General features: G+C 49.3%; 1 protein-coding gene across 1 annotated transcript in view; it reads right to left on the bottom strand.

Moving 5' to 3' along the window:
- Positions 1–18011, bottom strand: part of MROH7 (maestro heat like repeat family member 7) — a 45003-nt gene that overhangs the window by 15429 nt on the left and 11563 nt on the right. The window contains exons 3-14 of the mRNA XM_086390012.1: positions 15343–15434; positions 14116–14199; positions 13144–13223; positions 12719–12848; positions 10586–10681; positions 9825–9929; positions 9477–9612; positions 6410–6522; positions 5829–6005; positions 5329–5483; positions 2797–2935; positions 386–576 (exon numbers count right to left, since the gene is read on the bottom strand). Of these exons, the coding sequence (XP_086246138.1) occupies positions 386–576; positions 2797–2935; positions 5329–5483; positions 5829–6005; positions 6410–6522; positions 9477–9612; positions 9825–9929; positions 10586–10681; positions 12719–12848; positions 13144–13223; positions 14116–14199; positions 15343–15434 (1498 nt within the window). The remainder of the gene's footprint in view (positions 1–385; positions 577–2796; positions 2936–5328; positions 5484–5828; positions 6006–6409; positions 6523–9476; positions 9613–9824; positions 9930–10585; positions 10682–12718; positions 12849–13143; positions 13224–14115; positions 14200–15342; positions 15435–18011) is intronic.

Raw genomic sequence — 18011 nt, 5'->3', positions numbered from 1 at the left:
GAGAGGAACAGAGACTGTTTTACCGTCTTTGAAGATTTTTACTCATGCGCCTATATTAACTGTTCCAATTAACAAATGAAAATCAAATAGTTCAGCCTGGTTATAAATCTAATACAAATCATATCTCTAGGGAGGGAGGAGAAAAAATGAAATGGTGATCTCCTTGGAGAAGGCTGATTCCTTCCTGCCATCCAGCCCTAAGCAGAGAACATGTACAGCAGATGTTCACAAATGGCTCTTGAACACGACTGGCTCTGTCTCATAAAAGTGCACTTCTGTTTTCTTTTGTAGCTGCGGAGCTAATTTCTACCAATCAATTGCCCTAAAGACTTTCATAAGAGCCTTGCTGGTGGCTGTCCCTCTGCCGGGGACAGCAGGAACATACCGTACAGGGATGAAGCCAGGGGTCTGGGCATCTTTCTTGGCATCCTTGCGGGAAGCCACGCGGCCGGGCAGGCTGAGGCCAATGTGGTAATGGACCTGAATGAGCAGGGCCAGGAGCAGCTGTGGATAGATGCGCCTCACACGGCCCATGCAGCTGTTGACGGACAGGAGCTCACACAGGCCGCTGGCTGCCTGGAGGTGGAGGGGAAGCTGGTGAGACGTCGCCACCCACCATCCCAGCACTCCTGACTGGGCCTGGGCTGATTCTCTAGGAGGCTGGTCCTCGATCTTTGCTCTTCTCTGGCCCAACATGGGCAAGACCAGATTCCCCCACCACTGCATCCAGGGCCTCTGGGTGAGCCCTGCCCCAGAACAATCACAGCGACCCTTTGCTGTTGACACAGCCCTGAAAGAATCATGGTGGAAGGATTTCTTCCCACATTTATGAGGTAGAGTCTTGACCCCACTGTGCAGGGCAGGAGACAAGATCAGAGGTGTGAAGGAACTTGCAAGGATACCCAGCCCCTCGGGGCAGAGCTGAGGCTTGAACCCAGGTTTTCAGATTACAGGAGCCCTGCCTCTTACTGGTTCATAACATCAGTGCCTGGTCAGGGAGGTGGGGTATCAGTTGCCTCTTTGTTGGGGGCTGTTAAAACTAGACTTCCCTCACTGTCTCCTCTGAGTGACTTGAGAATATGCCAACATAGTAATCAGAGGAGTGTGTGATGCCCAAACCAAGGATGGAATGGGCACTGGTGTCCTAGTCATAGAACTCAGTGCTGGGGGAGAGAGGCAGAGAGATCCAGAGGTAAAGTATGGGATTCAGGGGCAGGAGATCTGAGTTTTAGTCCTGGCACCACCACTCAGTAGCTGTGTGACCTTAGATGAGACATGGAATGTCTCTGAGCATCAGTATCTTCCTGTGTTAAGGGATAATACCACCCGCTCCTCTATCCACCATGTCTCTGTTCATTGGCTTTCCTCTACCAGATTGTCTTGCTCTCTGCTGAATCCCCAGAAACTGCTGAGTATGCCTGGTACATAGTAGGTGCTTAATGTTTGTTGAATAAATAAATCAACCCAACAAAAAATTTTTTTGAGGGTCTACTGTATGCGCTGAATTCAGGCATCTCATAGATTAATCAAATGACCCACTCTATACACACACACTATTGTTAGATCACAACTGGGGTGAACTCTTCCAAGATAAAGTATGTGATGTGTATGTGCTTAGTCACTCAGTCATGTCCAGCTCTTTGTGACCCAGTGGACTATAGCCCACCAGGCTCTTCTGTCCATGGGATTTCCCAGGCAAGAATACTGGAATAGGTTGCCATTTCCTTCTCCAGGGGATCTTCCTGACCCAGGGATTGAATCCACATCTCCTGCATTGGTAGGCAGATTCTTTACCACTGAACCACCTGGGAAAGAAAATATAGTATGCACAGATTTGATCTGGTCAGAGAGGGCTTCCCTGAGGAGGTGGATAGCTTAAGAAATAAGGGATGAGAAGAAGCTAACTTGGCGGACAGAAATCTAGGTAGAGAAAACAGCGTGTGCAAAGGCCCTGTGACAGAAGATAGCACAGTGATTAAGACCTGACAAAGAATAACGAGGTTGGAGCCATGCAAGCAAGAGGAGCACACAGTATAGTGAGGCCAGCGAGGGTTGCAGGGCCTAGCAGCACCAGCAGGAGCTCTGTGTTATCCTCAAGGGCAATGGGAAGCCATAGTGAGAGTTGAGAAGAGCAGATGTGCACTTCTCAAAGATTTTCTTAGCTGTGATACAGATTGGAAGGGCTGGAGTGGAAGCAGGGAGGTGAATGGGGTATTATCCAGCTGGCTAGGACCAGGGTGGTGGTGACAGAGCCAGAGAGAAATCTGTCTGTCCACTCAGCGCCCTTCCCACATCAGAGCCCGTTGCCTCCGTGTTCCCAGGGCCAACCTCTGAGAGTGGCAGCAGATGCGCTTAGACATTTTATGTCTCTAAAAAGAATAAATGAGTTACCTCGTTTAATTTTCATAACTGCCATACAAGGTAGATATTATTTCTATTTACAGATGCAGAGACTGAGCCTCAGAGAGGTGAAGTAACTTGCTCAGGTTACAAAATAGTAACAGAGCAAGGCCAGTTCTCAGCCTAAGGTGTGTGAGTCCCAGGTCATTCAGTGCCCACTATTCCAGGCTGCCATGGTCACTGTAAGTAGCAGCAGGATGGTGCTGCTGGTGGTCCGGTGGATCACAAACAAGAGCCCGGGGACAGACTTGCTCAAGGCCACCCACTTAGCTCCGGGCAGAGCCGGGCAGTAGAAGATGGGTGTGCAGAGCTCAGCGAGAGCAGGAGGAGGACATGTTGGGGCAGTGATGGGGCTGCTGGTCAGGGGAGGAAGCGGGCAGGAGGAGAGCTCCTCACCGCCAGGGGCACGATGGAGGCCCGGCCCTTCTTGGTCACGGGCTTCTCCTTCAGGCTGGTCAGGAGCAGGTCCAGGAGGTCCCGGACGTCACAGCTGGGCTTGCGCAGTATTAGCTGTCTCCACATCTCTGCTCCATTGCTGACAGGCCAAGAGTAGGGACGGTTAGTGGGGACAAGGGCAGTGGGGCCAACCCTGCCGCCGAATTATTTTGGGAGGGAGAAGGGAAGATGCCTTTGAAATCGCATCCATGAGTGTGCCGAAAAATTTCTTGAATAATCTAAGAAGCCTGGGGCTAACAATGATCAAAAGCCCTACTCAGGTACTTTGCCAGGTGTTTTGCATACAAGTTATGACTTCAGCAAATATCGAGCATCTGCTATCTGCCAGCAGACATGAGCAAGATATTCAAGAAACTCAGGGTCACTGAGTTCTTACAGGGCCCCTCACAGTGGATTGTCAGTCTCATTTTACAGATGCAGAGTGAAGGCTCAGAGAGGTAAAATCACCGATCCAAGACTACACAGCTAATGAGCTACAGAGTCCAGAAGTGACCAGGTCTGATGACTCCAATGCCTGTTCCTGTTCCTCTATGCCTAGGGGCCCTTTGGGGCCTGGGTCTTGCATTTGTCACATAACATCAAGGAGCTCCCACTCCTGACCCTTAGAAAGCTATACACCAGGGACTTCCCTGATGGTTCAGTGGTTAAGAATCCGCCTGCCAATGCAGGGGACATGGGTTTGATCCTTGCGTTTTGGGAAGATGCTGCATGCCGCAAGGCAACTAAGTCCGTGTGCCAGAACTAGAGAGTAGCCCCGCTCACCACAACTAGAGAAAGCCTGGGAGCAGCAACGAAGACCCAGTGCAGCCAAAAATAAAAAAAATAAAAAAAATAAAAATTAAAACAAAAAAGAAGGTGGTATACCAGTCAGGGAAAAGCATCTGGATTAACCCGCACCAGGCTATAGGTTCTATCCTGGGGAGGTGAAAAGTGCTGACAGCCCAGGGCACTAAAGGGTTAACAAAAACCTTCCACCACCACCCCCACCCCGCAATCTGGTTAAGAGTTGAACCTTCCATTAACTTTCCAGCTCTGTTCCCCTGGAAACTTGATAAAGATAGTATGTCAACTATGTTGCTAGGCAACATTGCTTATGGTAAAAATGACCCAATTGGTAAATTGTGTCTGGGTGAAAAAGAACTGCAAATGAACTCTAAGGACCACTGGGGACGCTGCAGCACTGAGCTTCTCAGGGTGCAGCGACTTGTGTCTGGGCTTGTCCCTGTGAGAATCTGGGAGGCAAAGTCCACAGAGTCATTATAAGAGACTCGAGTTCCTTTAAAGCCCAAGCCACTTAAGCCAGGGTAGCACCTACATCTTTCAACTGGGAGGCCCAGGGCCAATACTAGGATGAGGAAAGTGAGGCATCCAGGGCACTACATTTAAGGAGGTCCTCACTCTCAGGCATGCACAGGAGTGGCATTTGCGAGCGAGGCCTCCTTAAATCTCATCCCAGCTCTGTCTAATCCTCCTGCACAGGCTGCTGTAAGGATACGCCCTGTCCTACATCCTCCTGAAGTAACTGAAGTCAGATGTGGTCCTGGCAGTCTTGAGTTTGAATGTTTAGTGGCTCTAAGAAGAAAATTCCCTGGCTTGCAGTGAAGCCAGAAAGGGTTAAATTCTTCCGGGTGGGAGATGGGAGTGTGTCCCTCCTGCACTGCTCTCCCTGGTTTCTGTGAATGACACCAGGTCTCCTGGTTAGAAGTGCACCCCACTTGCACAGTTGTGCATAATTCTTTTCCATTCACTCTCAACCAACTGCCTTAAGACGTGGATCACACACTTCTGCCTTGTTTTCATTCAGAGGTGTGGGAGCATTTCCTGGGCCAGGAGCCTGGAGCAGCCAGATTTGTCTCTCTTGCCCACAAGCTGATCACCATCTGGCCACAGTCCCCTCTGCCATCAGACCAGAGCTCCCTGAAGGCTGACAACATGGAGCACAGGGCATGCACTCAGCATGACCGGCTGCTTTACTGATCATGCCCACCCATTCGGGGTGAGAATGTGGGTGTTATTTTCTCCTTTTACATATGGGGAAAAACTGAAGCCCAGAGAGGGCAACAAAGCTACCCAAGACCACACAGCATCTGGAGGCAGAGTTAGGAACAACATTCAGTTCTTTTTCCCATGGCATCATTGAAGAGCTCTGGGCTTGGGGTTGGTCAGATCTGAGTTTAGGTCCTCATTCTGCTGCTTATTCAGTAGGTTCCTAAGGCTAGAAACTTTCCATAAGCCTCAGTTTCCTTATCTGTAGAATGGGGTTATTATACTTGTGAGAGAACAAATAAATGTGCAGCACAGACACCTGGCAGGAAGGGCTTAGGGTTGTCATAAGCAACATAGATCATGGAAGAGGGACCACTGGGAGGGCGAGGGACTCCCCTGGGTAGAAGGAGGGATTCCCAGCCCCGGAATAGGGGGCTGTATCAACTCTCTGAGAGGCAGTGGCTGGAAGCACCCATCACTTGGTACCTGTCCAGTGGGAGGGGACACATGAGCAGGGCGACGACGACCTCGGTCATGAAGGAGCTGGCCAGGAGAGAGACGGGCAGCAGAGCCACCTCGCGGGCCCGCGGCTCCTGGATGTGGCTCAGGTGCGCATAGATGCCATGCATGATTTCTGGGATCTGGGGCACAGCCAGACCACCAGGGAGCAGGCAGAGGGCCAAGCGGAGAAGCCAAGGCGGGATAGGGGAGCAGGGAGATGGGAGGAGGGAGAAGAGGGCGATGAGGAAGAGGAGGGCACAGAGGGGAGAAGTGGGGAGACAGGCAGGCAGAGCGCCTGCCCCTTCCCTGGAGACAGCTTGTCTTCACTGCCCTCCCGCACCCCTCACCAGACAGTTGAGCTCTTGGGGGCTGATAAGCAAGTTGAGAGCATCTAGAATTCATTCACCACCCAGCCAGCCATACCTGCAGGATTAGCGAGCCCTGTGGGGTCTCCCAGCCCAGCCCCTGCCCCCAGGGGGCCTTACCACCTCCAGCGCCCTGTGTCGGTACCACTCCAGCACCGAGCTGAGCGTGACCTCCGAGGCTAGCTGCATCATCTCCCCCAAGTCCTTCTCCCGAGCCTCAGAGCCACCTTTCAGCCCTTCCAAGGCTGCTAGCAGCAGGTCCTTTACCTGCTGGGGCCCCAGGAAATCTCCGAATTCCTGAAACAAAGGCAGAGAGATCCTGACACACGTGGGCAGACCCGGGGTGAGACCTGCATCAATGCACAAATGCCACCAGACATGGGCAGAGGTCAGCAAAGGGACCACGTACTTGGTTAATCATTGAGTGTCAAACCCTTTGATGAACTGTGACAAAAAGAGGGGGTGGCATGACCCCTGCCCCCCCAGAACTGGGTGCCACATACTATGGCACAGACCAGAGGGGTGGGGAGCCCACAGGATGGACCTATGTGGTTGAGGAAGGCATGTAAAGGAATATAAAAGCGATTGAGCCTGGAGGGCTGGAAGGAGAGGAGGCGGCACTGGAGAAGGCTGGTGCTGCCCTTCCTCCCTCGTCCCCATCCCCCAGGAAGGCCCAGGGCTAGTGGGTAGCAGGTGGTCACCGCAATCACACGAAGAATATTCTGGCATGGGCTGACAGGGTTGTAGGGCCCCAGGAAACGCTTGTTGCTCTCATACAGCTCCTTCTTATTGGTCTCTTCCTTATCTCTGGCTCCTGCAAAACAAGAACCTTTTCAGTGAGACCTAACTACCTATTTTGTTTCTTAACTTTTTGCTAAACATGGATGTCAAATGTGCATAAATCATAGGTAACCAGCATGATAAATCTTCTTGATGAGCACATCCAGGTAGCTCTCACCCAAGTCAAGAAACAAAACACAGTCAACAACCCCAGAAGGCCCTCCCATGCCCCTGTTTCAGGCCGTAATCCCCCTCCCCCACTACTATTCTGACTTCTAAATCCACAGATTAGAGCTCCTTGCTGTTGGACATCATATAAATGGACTCCTTCTCTATGTTATCCTTTATGTCTTGCTTTCACTCAACATTTATGTGGGTGAGATTCACCCACATTGTTGCAAGCCGCGTGGGTTCATTCATTCCCAGTGCTGTACAACTTTACACAGTATGAATATACTACCATTTACTGGTCTACTGTTCTACTTCAGATAGATATTTGGGTTGTTTCCAGCTATCATACATAGTATTGATATGAATGTTCTATTATATCTAGTCCATGCCTTTTGTAGGCATGTAGCTAGAAGCAGAGGCTTCCCAGGTGGCTCAGTAGTAAAGATTCCACCTGCCAATACAGAAGACATGGGTTCAATCCCTGGGTCGGGAAGATCCCCTGGAGAAGGAAAGGGCAATACACTCCAGCATTCTTGCCTGGGAAATCCCACGGACAGAGGAGCCTGGCGGGCTACAGTCCACCGGGTCTCAAAAGGGTCAGACACGACCTAGCAACTAAACAACAACAGCAGCAACAAGCTAAAAGTGAAATCGTGTCCCAAGGTGGGTAGAAGTTCTGCCTTAGTGGATATCGCCAAGAGTTCTCCACGGTAGGGCCCAGTTATGCTCCCACCAGCAGTGTGTGAGAGTTCAGTGGCTTCACATCTCGCCAGTGAATTTTCTGTACCACTTTTGCTGGGTGTGTGGCCACACCTCTTTTTAAACTGCAATTGCCTTACCGCTGGTATTCCCAACCTCCCTTTTCTATTTTTTTCTTCTTTCTTCGATACTCATCATCATCTGACTTACTATGTATATAACTTGTTTATTTTGTTCATTGTGTTCTGACAACAAGAAGATAAGCTCAACAGGAGGACTACTGAATTAACATTTTTTTTTCCTTCTGTGTCCCCAGTGCCTAGAATAGTACCTGCAAATGGGAGATCCTTATTTTCTGCTGAAGGAAACACATTTTAGGCACATTTCCTGAGTCTTATGGTGGTCCTACCTGGATTCCTCAGTATGTACAAGATACAAGACATGGGCATGAGGAAGGGTCATTGAGGCAGAATAGCATACAGACCAAGCAAGCAGGTTGTCTGCAAAAGGAAGGAGCTTGAGGCCTGATATCAGAGCTTGGTATTAGGCTAAATCGCTTCAGTCATGTCCAATTCTTTGTGATCTCATGGACGTAGCCCATCAGGCTCTTCTGGCCATAGGATTCTCCAGGCAGGAATATTGGAGTGGATTGTCATGCCCTCCCTCCAGGAGTTCTTCCAGACCTAGAGACTGAACCCATATCTCCTGTATCTCCTGCGTTGGCAGATGGGTTCTTTACACTAGCAATAACTGGGGGGCCTAGCATCAAGCAGACCAAGGTTCAGATCCTAGCTTTGCTGCTTCCTACAGTCCAGAGGCCTGGATAAATCACTCCTTGAGACTCTAACAGTGGGAATTTGTCCTTAGAGTCACCACATAAAATACAAAATACCCAGTTAAATCTGAATTTCCGATAAACCAGTAATTTTAGCAAAAGTATGTCTTAAATATACCAAAAGGTATTTACTGTTTTTCTGAAATTTGTATTTAACTGAGTGTCCTATATTTTTATTTGCTAAATCTGGCAATACCAATTGAGTGTATACTATTCCTGTCCCCAAGACTGAACATTAACATGACTTATATCACCTTTATCCATCACTCAGAAGATATATGTGGCTCTTGGGCAGAAGGGGAAGTCTCCTAGGGACTAAATCTTTGCCCCAGATGCTAGAGAACAAGAAGAGAAGGGATACCATATAGATCCCAAAAGACTGAAACTAATAAGATGGGGAGGGATGGCCCATAATGTGTGGAATGAGCTGGTCATTTTACGCATATGATCTCATTTAATCTTCCAAAAAGCCTGTGGTTTGCATCCTACTGTGTCCTTTTTACAAATGAGGAAACCCAGGCCTCAACAAGAAAAGTACTTGCCTGAATTTGTACAGCCAGGAAGGGCCAGAGCTAGGTCTGGTACCCACCAGGTCACTCTGCTTCCAGAGCCAGAGGACTTTAAACAATGGGCCAAGGTCCCTTGGTTTGGAGCAGAGCTGGGACTCTGGGGAAAGGGGGAGGCAAGTAACAGTCAATAGTGCACGCCTCTAGGGGCAGTGAGTGCCAGCTGGGTTTCTGTGTCAGCCCTTACCATATCACTCTCTTCCCACAGCTGTTTCAGAGATGTTCTCCCACCTACAGGTTTTAGCCACTCCAGATTCCAAGACAGGACCTGTTCTTTGTTTACTCATCTGATACATGTTCACTGAGCACCCACCGTGTGCCAGGCCCAGGGCGGGATCTTGGGCACACCATGGTGAAGGAGACACAGACTCAAATGAACTATAGACTAACAGGGGAGACAGACTGAAACCCAGGACACTGGGGCTATCATTCCTGGCTGCACGTGGTGGCATGGGAGTGTGAAGATGAGAATCACAAACTAAACCAGGAAGGAAAAGAAGAGGCTTGTATAGAAGCATTGCTTAAATCAAAATGTGTTTGTCACCTCTGTCTCCTAGTTCTGTGGGGACTAAACTTCACGCTAATTTCCAGACCCCTTTGAACTTTGCGTTGGTCTTGTCCATCTCCCACCGGTGCCTTGTTGCCAAGGGTCCACTCAATTCCTAGGCTGAGTACCTGCTCAAAAGCCTTGTGTTAGACGCACTCCAAAGGGCTTACGTTTTTGAAGCTCCAAGATGGTGTAGAGGATGGTAATGCCGTCCAGAGCCTCACGGCCAATCTCCTCATCAGGATCCCCGATGCGAATGATGAGCCTCCCCAGAAGAAGCCCCAGTGCCGGGAATCCCGAGGACATCTGTTTGTGTCATAATCTTAGGGATTGAGACTTATAGGTTCAATAATGCTATACAGTAAATGGTGAACAGAGCTAGATGGCCTGGCCTGGAGAGCTGAATCCTCTGAGGAGTGAGGACCATCTAGGAATGTCTGGGCAGATGCATGGGCTCCCTCAGAGCCGAGAACATTCTCCCTAGCAGTCCTCCCCTCCCCACTCCCAGAGCCACTCACAAGGAAAGGCGGGGTCAGAAGTGTGTGGTTCAACACAGAGACATTGCTTTTCACAGCCCGTGCTCTCTCGTGGGCCTTCCCAGAGTTCATCCAGGGCCCCAGAGGCTGTGGGGAGAAGGGTAAGACTCAGAGCTATGAGCCGGATGCTAGCCTCTGCCCCACTGGATGGGCAGGCCAGCCTTCACCAATTATCAGGAAGCTTCTGAGGAAGAGCATCAAGGCAACCCACCACAGCCCTCCTCCTCTTCTTAGAGCATAGGGACACATGGGGTCCAGAAGCTGAGGACAGAACTGGAAGACCAGAGGGAGGACAGAAGTCAATGGGAGAGAGAAGAAAGGTGGAGAGTCTTGAAGATAGGAGAGAGACATAAGGACAAGAATTTAGAAAGCAAGGATATGGGGGCAGCTATCGCAGGAGTCGCAGGAGTATGGGGGAGAGGGAGAGGGTGAAGAAGGAGTTTGGGACACGACCTGTGAGAGGGGCTTGCTGCTGCTGCTAAGTCTTTTCAGTCGTGTCTGACTATGTGCAACCCCATAGACGGCAGCCCACCAGGCTCCCCCATCCCTGGGATTCTCCAGGCAATAACACTGGAGTGGGTTGCCATTTCCTTCTCTAGTGAGAGGGGCAGGGAAGCAGAAATCTGGCACAAGATTACATCCTGAAGTCAAATCACTCTTTCTGGGTCCAGACCCCCAGCCCCAGTTCTCTTGAGTCGATTCCCCATCCTCCTCCACCCTTCTTCTCCTCCCTGCCCCCACACCTCCAAGATGCTCTTCAGCCCTGCAGGAGTGGGGTCCTCAACAAAGAGGGCATTGAGAAGTGTCTGCAGGGCATCCAAGGTCTGACAGTAAAGTATCTGTGAACAGGAAGAGGACCGAGTCACTAGGGAGCCTCTGGGGCAGACCCCAACCCTGGGCAATTCCTGATGTGGGTCGGGGAGGGCTTGTACTCAAGCCCAAGAATGCTGCTTTCTGGTCCCACCATGTGAGACTAACCTTGACGTGTGATATTGGGCAACTGGCTTCCCCTCCATGGGTTACAGGTTCTTTATGGAGAAACTGGTAATTATTATCCGTGAACTTCTTAGCTTACAAGGGCAAGAAGCAGAGGCCCAGGAAGAATCTACTGAGAATTACAGAGAATCTACCACAGGCCAGGTGATTGCCTCATGACTGGCACAACCCTATCACTTTGTCCTCAAAGTGTTTTTCTCATTGTGCAAATGAGGAGATGTTCTTTAAAAACTATTTATTTATTTGGCTGTGCCTGGTCTTAGCTGTGGCACGCGGGATCTTTATTTCTTTAGTTGCAGCATGTGGGATCTAGTTCCCCAAGCAGGGATGGAACCCCAGCCCTCTGCATTGGGAACTCACTGGGAAGAGACACTTGTCCAAGGTCATAAAACCAAAGTTTCAATTCGTGAGGAACATGAGAAGATGGGTGGGAAAATGCTCAAGAACCATGAGGGCTAGATCAATGGACAACCAGCCCTACTTGTGTTATTGTCTCCAAGGAAGTGTTCTGATTCTTTTTAAAATTACCACTCCTAGATCCAAATAGATTTTCTAAGTTGCCCCTTCCAGGAGTCAGCTCTCTCCTCCCCAGTTGTTTGTTCCTTCCCCAGTCACACCACAGTCCTGAAATTGTCTTAGGAGGGTGCAGGCATGACACCTACACAAGGCTAAGGGGTGTCTTTGAGGCCCTCTCTCCCTGCCTCTCTTCCTCCCATCATCTCCACATCTTCCTTCCAGGTCATCTCTTTCCAGGCTTCCTGAGTCTGAGCACACCAGGCTTACACCACAACCACCACGGAAGCCTTGTTCACCAACTCCCTCCTCCTACCTGCCCATCTGCAGTCCATCACCATGCAGCACTGACCTCTGCTGGCCTGGCCTGGTACTACAAGAAGGCTGCAGGCTCTGTTCCTACCCATCCCTGCCTCCCCTTTGGGTCTCCTCTCAAGTGCACCACCTGAGCCACCAGCGTGATGGCTGGTCTGGCTCCAACTGCTCTCTCACCTCACCCTCTGGACTCCAGCCACTCTGCCTCCTTATCATCCTTGCAGTCATCATGTTCTTTCCATCCTCAGGCTGCTGCAGAGGCCGTTCCCTTGGCCTCTCACGCTCTTCCTTCTGCCACTCCCTTCAGCTAGTTAACTCTTCTAAACCTCTCACCTCTAGCATTACGACCTCTGAACCCCAACACGGTCAGGTTCCCTCCATTTCAGGCTCAAAATAGTACCATGTACTTCTTGCTTGCACCAAGTACTGTTGTAATTCTGCATTTATTTGCATGATACTTTGAGAATCTGCCCCTCAGCCCTACAGTATCTCAGCCCTGTACTTCTGGATTAGGTATTAGTTAAAATTTGCTGGATAAAAGGATGTATGCATGTGCCTCACCCAGAGCTGAAATCTCTCTCCCTAACCTCCCCCACTGACCCCATTCCACATGAAGGGTCTCCTCTGATCACTCTTCCAGGGACCATCCTGCAGGGGGTTGAAGGTTCTCATGAGAGCCCCTTAAGGTTCCACTTCCAGGCCTCAACCCAAACTTGCCCAATCCTCAGGCCTTTTCTTCCTAATCCTGGCCACCTCTTAAGCCACGCCAACATCTGCCAACATCCTTCTCATGGGGCAGAGCCCAAAGTAGACAATGCTTCAGATGAGGGATCCTTTATTCCACAGACTCACTCATTCACCAAATATTTATTAAGTGCCTGCTCGGGCCAGGAGAAGGGAGGTGAATTGCCCAAGCTCCTCAAGTAGGAGGTCAAAGATTCCAATCTACCTCTCATAATGCCCTTCCTCTCCCTGCTGGGAGTCCAGGGACGTGCCTCCCTCTGAGGACACCAGTCAGCCCCAAGGCCCTGCTTGGGAGGGCCCTGCCTCACCTGTAAGGCATCTGCCTTGGCCTGGTCTTTCTCCTGCATGGCCTGAATGGTAGGCAGGGAGAACACACTCTTCACGCACGTGTTCACCAGCTCCGACCGTTCCTGCAAACCCAGGACAGGCTGGGAATGACTGGGGAAGAGACAGAAAGTGAGGGCATGGAGTGAGGGGGCACCTGAGGCTGGAGGCTGGAAGTGAAGGGTGCAGGGCTGGGACAAGGGCTGAGATCCACAGAAGGGCAAAATGAGGTAGGGAGGAGGATGGTGGTGGCGTACAAGTCAGATAGCCCCAGCAGGGCCTGGGCAAGGGGAAGGGAAAAGGCCTGGGACTAGGAAAGGGCCACGCACAGCAGAGAGGCCTCTGAAGATATAGGCAGAGCCTGAGGGTTGGGAAAGGGGCTGAGGGCTGGGAAAGGGGCCGAGGTCACCTCAGCTGGGTCAGGGTCTCCATGGCCTGCTGGCGGACGGAACTCGTGAGAGAATCCAGCGGCTCCTCCTGGATCTGCTTCTGGATGGGGGACATGGAGGTATCAACGAGGGGGGCAGGCCACCACAGACCACCAGCACCGCAGCCACTCAGGGAATGGGGCCACTCTTCAGCCTGGGCCGGCTCCACTCCCTGCCTGGGCTCCAGTGGAGGGAGCCAGCTGACTGCTCTAACCCGGTCCAGAGCCCCCAGTTCAAGGCCTTCAGAACGGGCCTGACCTGCTACACACATGCAGGGCTCAGCAAGAACTGTTTCAGCAGCCCTGTAGTAGGGAAGTCTAAACCATGGACTGGCCCCCAAACACCGTGCATGACCCTTGAAAGTGGTCCAGTTGAATTCCGGTTACTTCTTACTTTTGATCTAACACCAACGCCCAGTAGGTGCTCAATTAATGTTAATTAAATGAAAGTATCAGAGGCACGGATTTTTTTTCTCTCTTTATAGCTAACTATTGATATAATTCTGGAAACTTCAGTGACTGTCCCAGCCCAGACACTCTGGTGGATAACTGAGAAGTGACTGCATTTAGCTGAGAAAAAGAAAGTTCCTTCAGAAGTTCCCCCATCAGAAGAACTATGGGGGAAAATAACACATAAAATAATAATGACTGCTCCCGGGGGCCTAAGATTTTACAGGGAACTAACCTTTGGGTTGTGTCCTCCATTGACACAGGTTTTTTATCACAGTCACTTGTGAGATATTAAGAGTGAGTCTTAGAGAAAGGAAGTGACTTGGCCAAGCTCCCTCAAGGTAGGCGGGGGGCAGTTCAGGGTGGAGCTGAGACCCAGGCCCAAGTATCTGTGCCTTGATGTCCTCTGCCCACCCCACCCCAACCCCGCCTCATCAGTGGGTGGACTTGGGACTTCTGCCCCCCACCACCCTGATGCCACAGACCCGCAAGCTGCTTCCGCACCATCATCTTCTTCATCAGGGTCTTCTTCTCTTCTTCCTTGTCCAGCACACTCTGGCTCTTCTGGAGGCTGAGGGCACTCCCGACCTCAGGGGCAGTAGAGGGCGAAACCACAGGGTGAGAGCCACGCGGAGCCCAGCCCTGGGACTGCCCTTACACCCCGTCTTTGCACCTGCCACCTGCGGTCAAGCTGCCTGTTCCTCCCCAGCTGCCAGCCCCCAGCATCAGCTCAAGAGACGTGAGAAACCGCAAGGGAACTCGGGGTGGGGAGGGTGGTAAAGATTTGAGAAGATGGTGGTGGCAGCAGGTTGAGGATAATCCCTGGAGGTCAGGTTTGGGGGAAGACCAGATATCAGGTTCAGATTGTAAAGCACCTGTCCACTAAGGAAGAAGAGGCAGGAGCTGGTGGGACAGAAAGGGTTCCGACACCTCAAGTTGAAATGCCATCGTTAGTGATACCTCGTGAGGGCCTTCTAGCATCTACCCTTTGTAAGGACACCCAGTAGTCGGATTACGGCATTCTGCTACCGGAGAGGGAATACATTAACCAATGTCCCATTAATCTATTAGTTCTCTTTATCTTAAGGTAGAAGAAGAAAAAAAACATGAAAGAGACAAAATATATAGTAAAGAAAGCAAAACAAGTGGATCTGATGGGCAGTGTGGTGGTTTAAAGATGCTACAAGTTCTTTCCCATTCCACCTGGCCAGAAGACAGGTTGTATGGCCTGGCCTGGGCAGGCGCCCTGCTCCAGACGCTGTCTGCCAACTAGGCTCACTCACATTCCGTGTGTTACACTCACTACCAGCCTGTCCAGTCTTCTTCCACTGGCCCTCACCAAATCATGAAGATGCTGGCTTTCTCTGGCCTCCCAAGGCCTGCTACATGGCCAAGACCCAGGCTGGGTCCTGAAAAGGGTCATTCCCCTTTTAGAGACCTTCACAATTCATTCAGTTGTTTAAAAAAAAAAAAAAACTGTTATCAAGCACTTAGGACGTGCCAGGCACTGCTCTAGATTCTAGGAATACTGCTGAGAATAAGACAGACAAAACTCCCTGATTTATGGAGAATGAATCCCAGTGCGAGAGACTGACAAGAAATAAGATAAACTAATAAAGCCATAGAGCAGAGAAGAGTCTGGCAGAGAAATGCTGAGGGTGGAGTGTGAGGTGGAGGGAGAGGGCATCCCAGGAAATAGGTGGCAGGGAGGTGGTTTGGCAGGAAGCATACCAGAGCCATTTTGCCGCGATCATTTCTCTGCCCTGGCACCTCCACCAGGCATGAGGCTGCTTCATCGAAGGCTCCTGCATGTCGCAGTTCCACTGAGGAAAGAAGAGGGAGGGTAAAGATACAGTGCAGCAGAATCCCATCTCCCCTTCCCCATGGGGCTCCTCCAAGCCTTACTTTCCCAGCAGCCAGACTGGGCCCCTATCCCTAAAACCCTTCAGGGGCACCCCGTGTCCCAGAGCATAAGGCTCGCATCCTTATTAGCGCCTTCAAGGCCCTGCCGGTCAGTCTCCCCTGCCCACCTCCGCAGCTCACTTTCCCCTACTCTCCCCTCACTCACCATGCTTCCACCACGCTGGCCTCCTTCCAGGCCCAGCAGGCTTTGCTCTCAGGCCTTTGCACAAGCTCTTTTCCTCTACCTGGGCCTCTGCTCTGTCACACCCCCTTGCCCAGGTAGAGGACAAGCTCTGCTTGCCCGCCACTCCTCAGAGCGGCCTCCCCTGACCTTCAGAGTAACGGAGGGCCCACTGTGATCCTGTCGTGCATCATTCGGTTCTCTTCTCTTGGTTGTTATCACATTTTATAATTAAACTCTTACTTGTTATAGTATTGGTTGGCCAAAAGTTCATTCAGCTTTTCCCATAACATCTTACGAAAAAACCTGAATGAATCTTTCAGCCAACCTAATAGATAATTGCTATTTTGTTAGCCCCACAATTCCTCATCTTTCTTTTGGTGGCAAAGCCTCTGTGTTCCCTGCGGGCTATTCATTTCATATAGGTAGGTGAAGCTACAAGGCCCACCCATCACCCCTCTTCAAATAAGGATGGGCTTTATTCTTGAAGTCAGTATAATATTATAAATCAACTAGACTTCAATAAACACAAAAATGAATAAAGGTGGATCTGGAAACCATGCTTGCTCAGTAAGAGATTCCCATGCCCCCAGCCACAGTGATTGGTCCAGGTGTGGGCACTTGGCTGAGCAGGGCCCATAGAGTCCTTGACTTAAGGCAGTGAGGGGAAGCCCAAGGAGAGAGACCCTGGAGCTTCAGGGACATCTTGGTCACCAACCTCCAGGGGCTACTGGAGGATGGAGTCAACAGTGGGAAGCAGAGACATCTCAGTGGTAGTGAATACAGCTAGCACTAAAACCTTGGCTTCTTCTAAGCGCCTTTGTCCACTAAAGGGAACAAAGAGGAGAATGAGGAGATTCTAGGACTCGGGCAGAGAAAGTGCAGGTGAATCTGAGACATCTTGTACCAGAAAACAAGGAAATAAGCCCAAAAACTGTGAGGATATGTCAAAAAGACGTAAAAGCTTGCTCAAAGAGTATTCCTTGGTCAAACAGGGGAAAGCTTCAGTATCACAATAAATGATGGTAACGACAGATTATATAGTCTATCAAGTAAACTAAGAAATGATAAGTCCATGCTAATATAAAAAAAAGAAATAACTAAATTGAAAAGTTTGATGAGAAATGGGATATTTACATAGTTTCAAAAGATCTCTCTAGTATTTTTTGCATATTTATGACAAAGGGGTAAATAATGACTTTATAGTGGAAAACCTTGGCAGCAACCATTGAACTCAAGTGATCAAAGTGAACCAGTAATGGAACAAATCAAAATCATACACCACCAGATAGAAGGCAGTGAGAAAAACCCAGCATCATGTCTATGCTATTCCCACCAAAGATGCATGACATGAATCCGATCATGAGAAAACATCAGACAAGCCCCAAATTAGGCAAATCTTATAAAACAGCTGGCCTATGATCTTCCAAAATATCAAGGGCGTGACAGTCAAGGAAGATCTGATGGCTGAGGGAAACAAAACAGATGAGACAGAAAAGTACAATGAATGATTCTGACCTGGATCCTTTTTTAATAAAGGGTATTTCCGGGACAATTGGTTACATTTGAATGGAGCCTAAGGATTGGATGGTAGCAGTGTATCAGTGTTAATTTCCTGATTTTGATGGTTGATTTTTATCCTTTTTTATAAGAAACACATGCAAATTCAAGATTGACAGGGTATCATTTAGCAACTTATCAATTCAGAAAAACATTTTATACTGTACTTTCAACTTCTCTGCAAGTTTTTTATTATTTCAAATTTTTAAAAGAATGATGGATAAATAGAGGCATTTTCAGTAAAAATGGAAAGAGTTTGCATCAGCAGAGCTCACTAAAGCAAAAGGGTGTACTTCAGCCAAAAGGAAATTAATCCCAGATGAAGGTCTGAGATGCAATAAGCAAATGAAAAAAAAAAAAAGAGGTTAATATTTGGGTAAATATAAGAACATTAACTGCATAAAATAATAATAATGTTCATAGAGTAAAGAAAAGATAAAATTAACATACATTACCAGGAGAGCATATAAATGGGAAAGGAGGCATTAAATGAGGTTTACATGTTTAAATCATCTGGGAGGAAGATAAATGCATTGACTAGTTTGGACGTTGTGATTAATTAAATATACACATTGTAGCTTCTAGAGAATCAGTAACAGACTTTAAACAGTATATAAGTTCCACACAAATAAGGAAGAAAAGAGGGAGGAAAAGCAACCCAAAAACCAGAAAAGGAGAAAAAAAGAAATATAGAGCAAGCAGAATAAAGAATACGATTACTAGTCAACTATAGGCCAATTAAAAATTTAAAAATTTT

This window comes from Bos grunniens, chromosome 3 (genome assembly GCF_055505025.1).
Source record: "Bos grunniens cultivar Pamir isolate PY7600 chromosome 3, Bosgru_T2T1.0, whole genome shotgun sequence".
Taxonomy (NCBI): domain Eukaryota; kingdom Metazoa; phylum Chordata; class Mammalia; order Artiodactyla; family Bovidae; genus Bos; species Bos grunniens.
The sequence above is the reverse complement of the archived record's forward strand: the minus strand, read 5'-3'. Positions and strand labels throughout refer to the sequence as shown.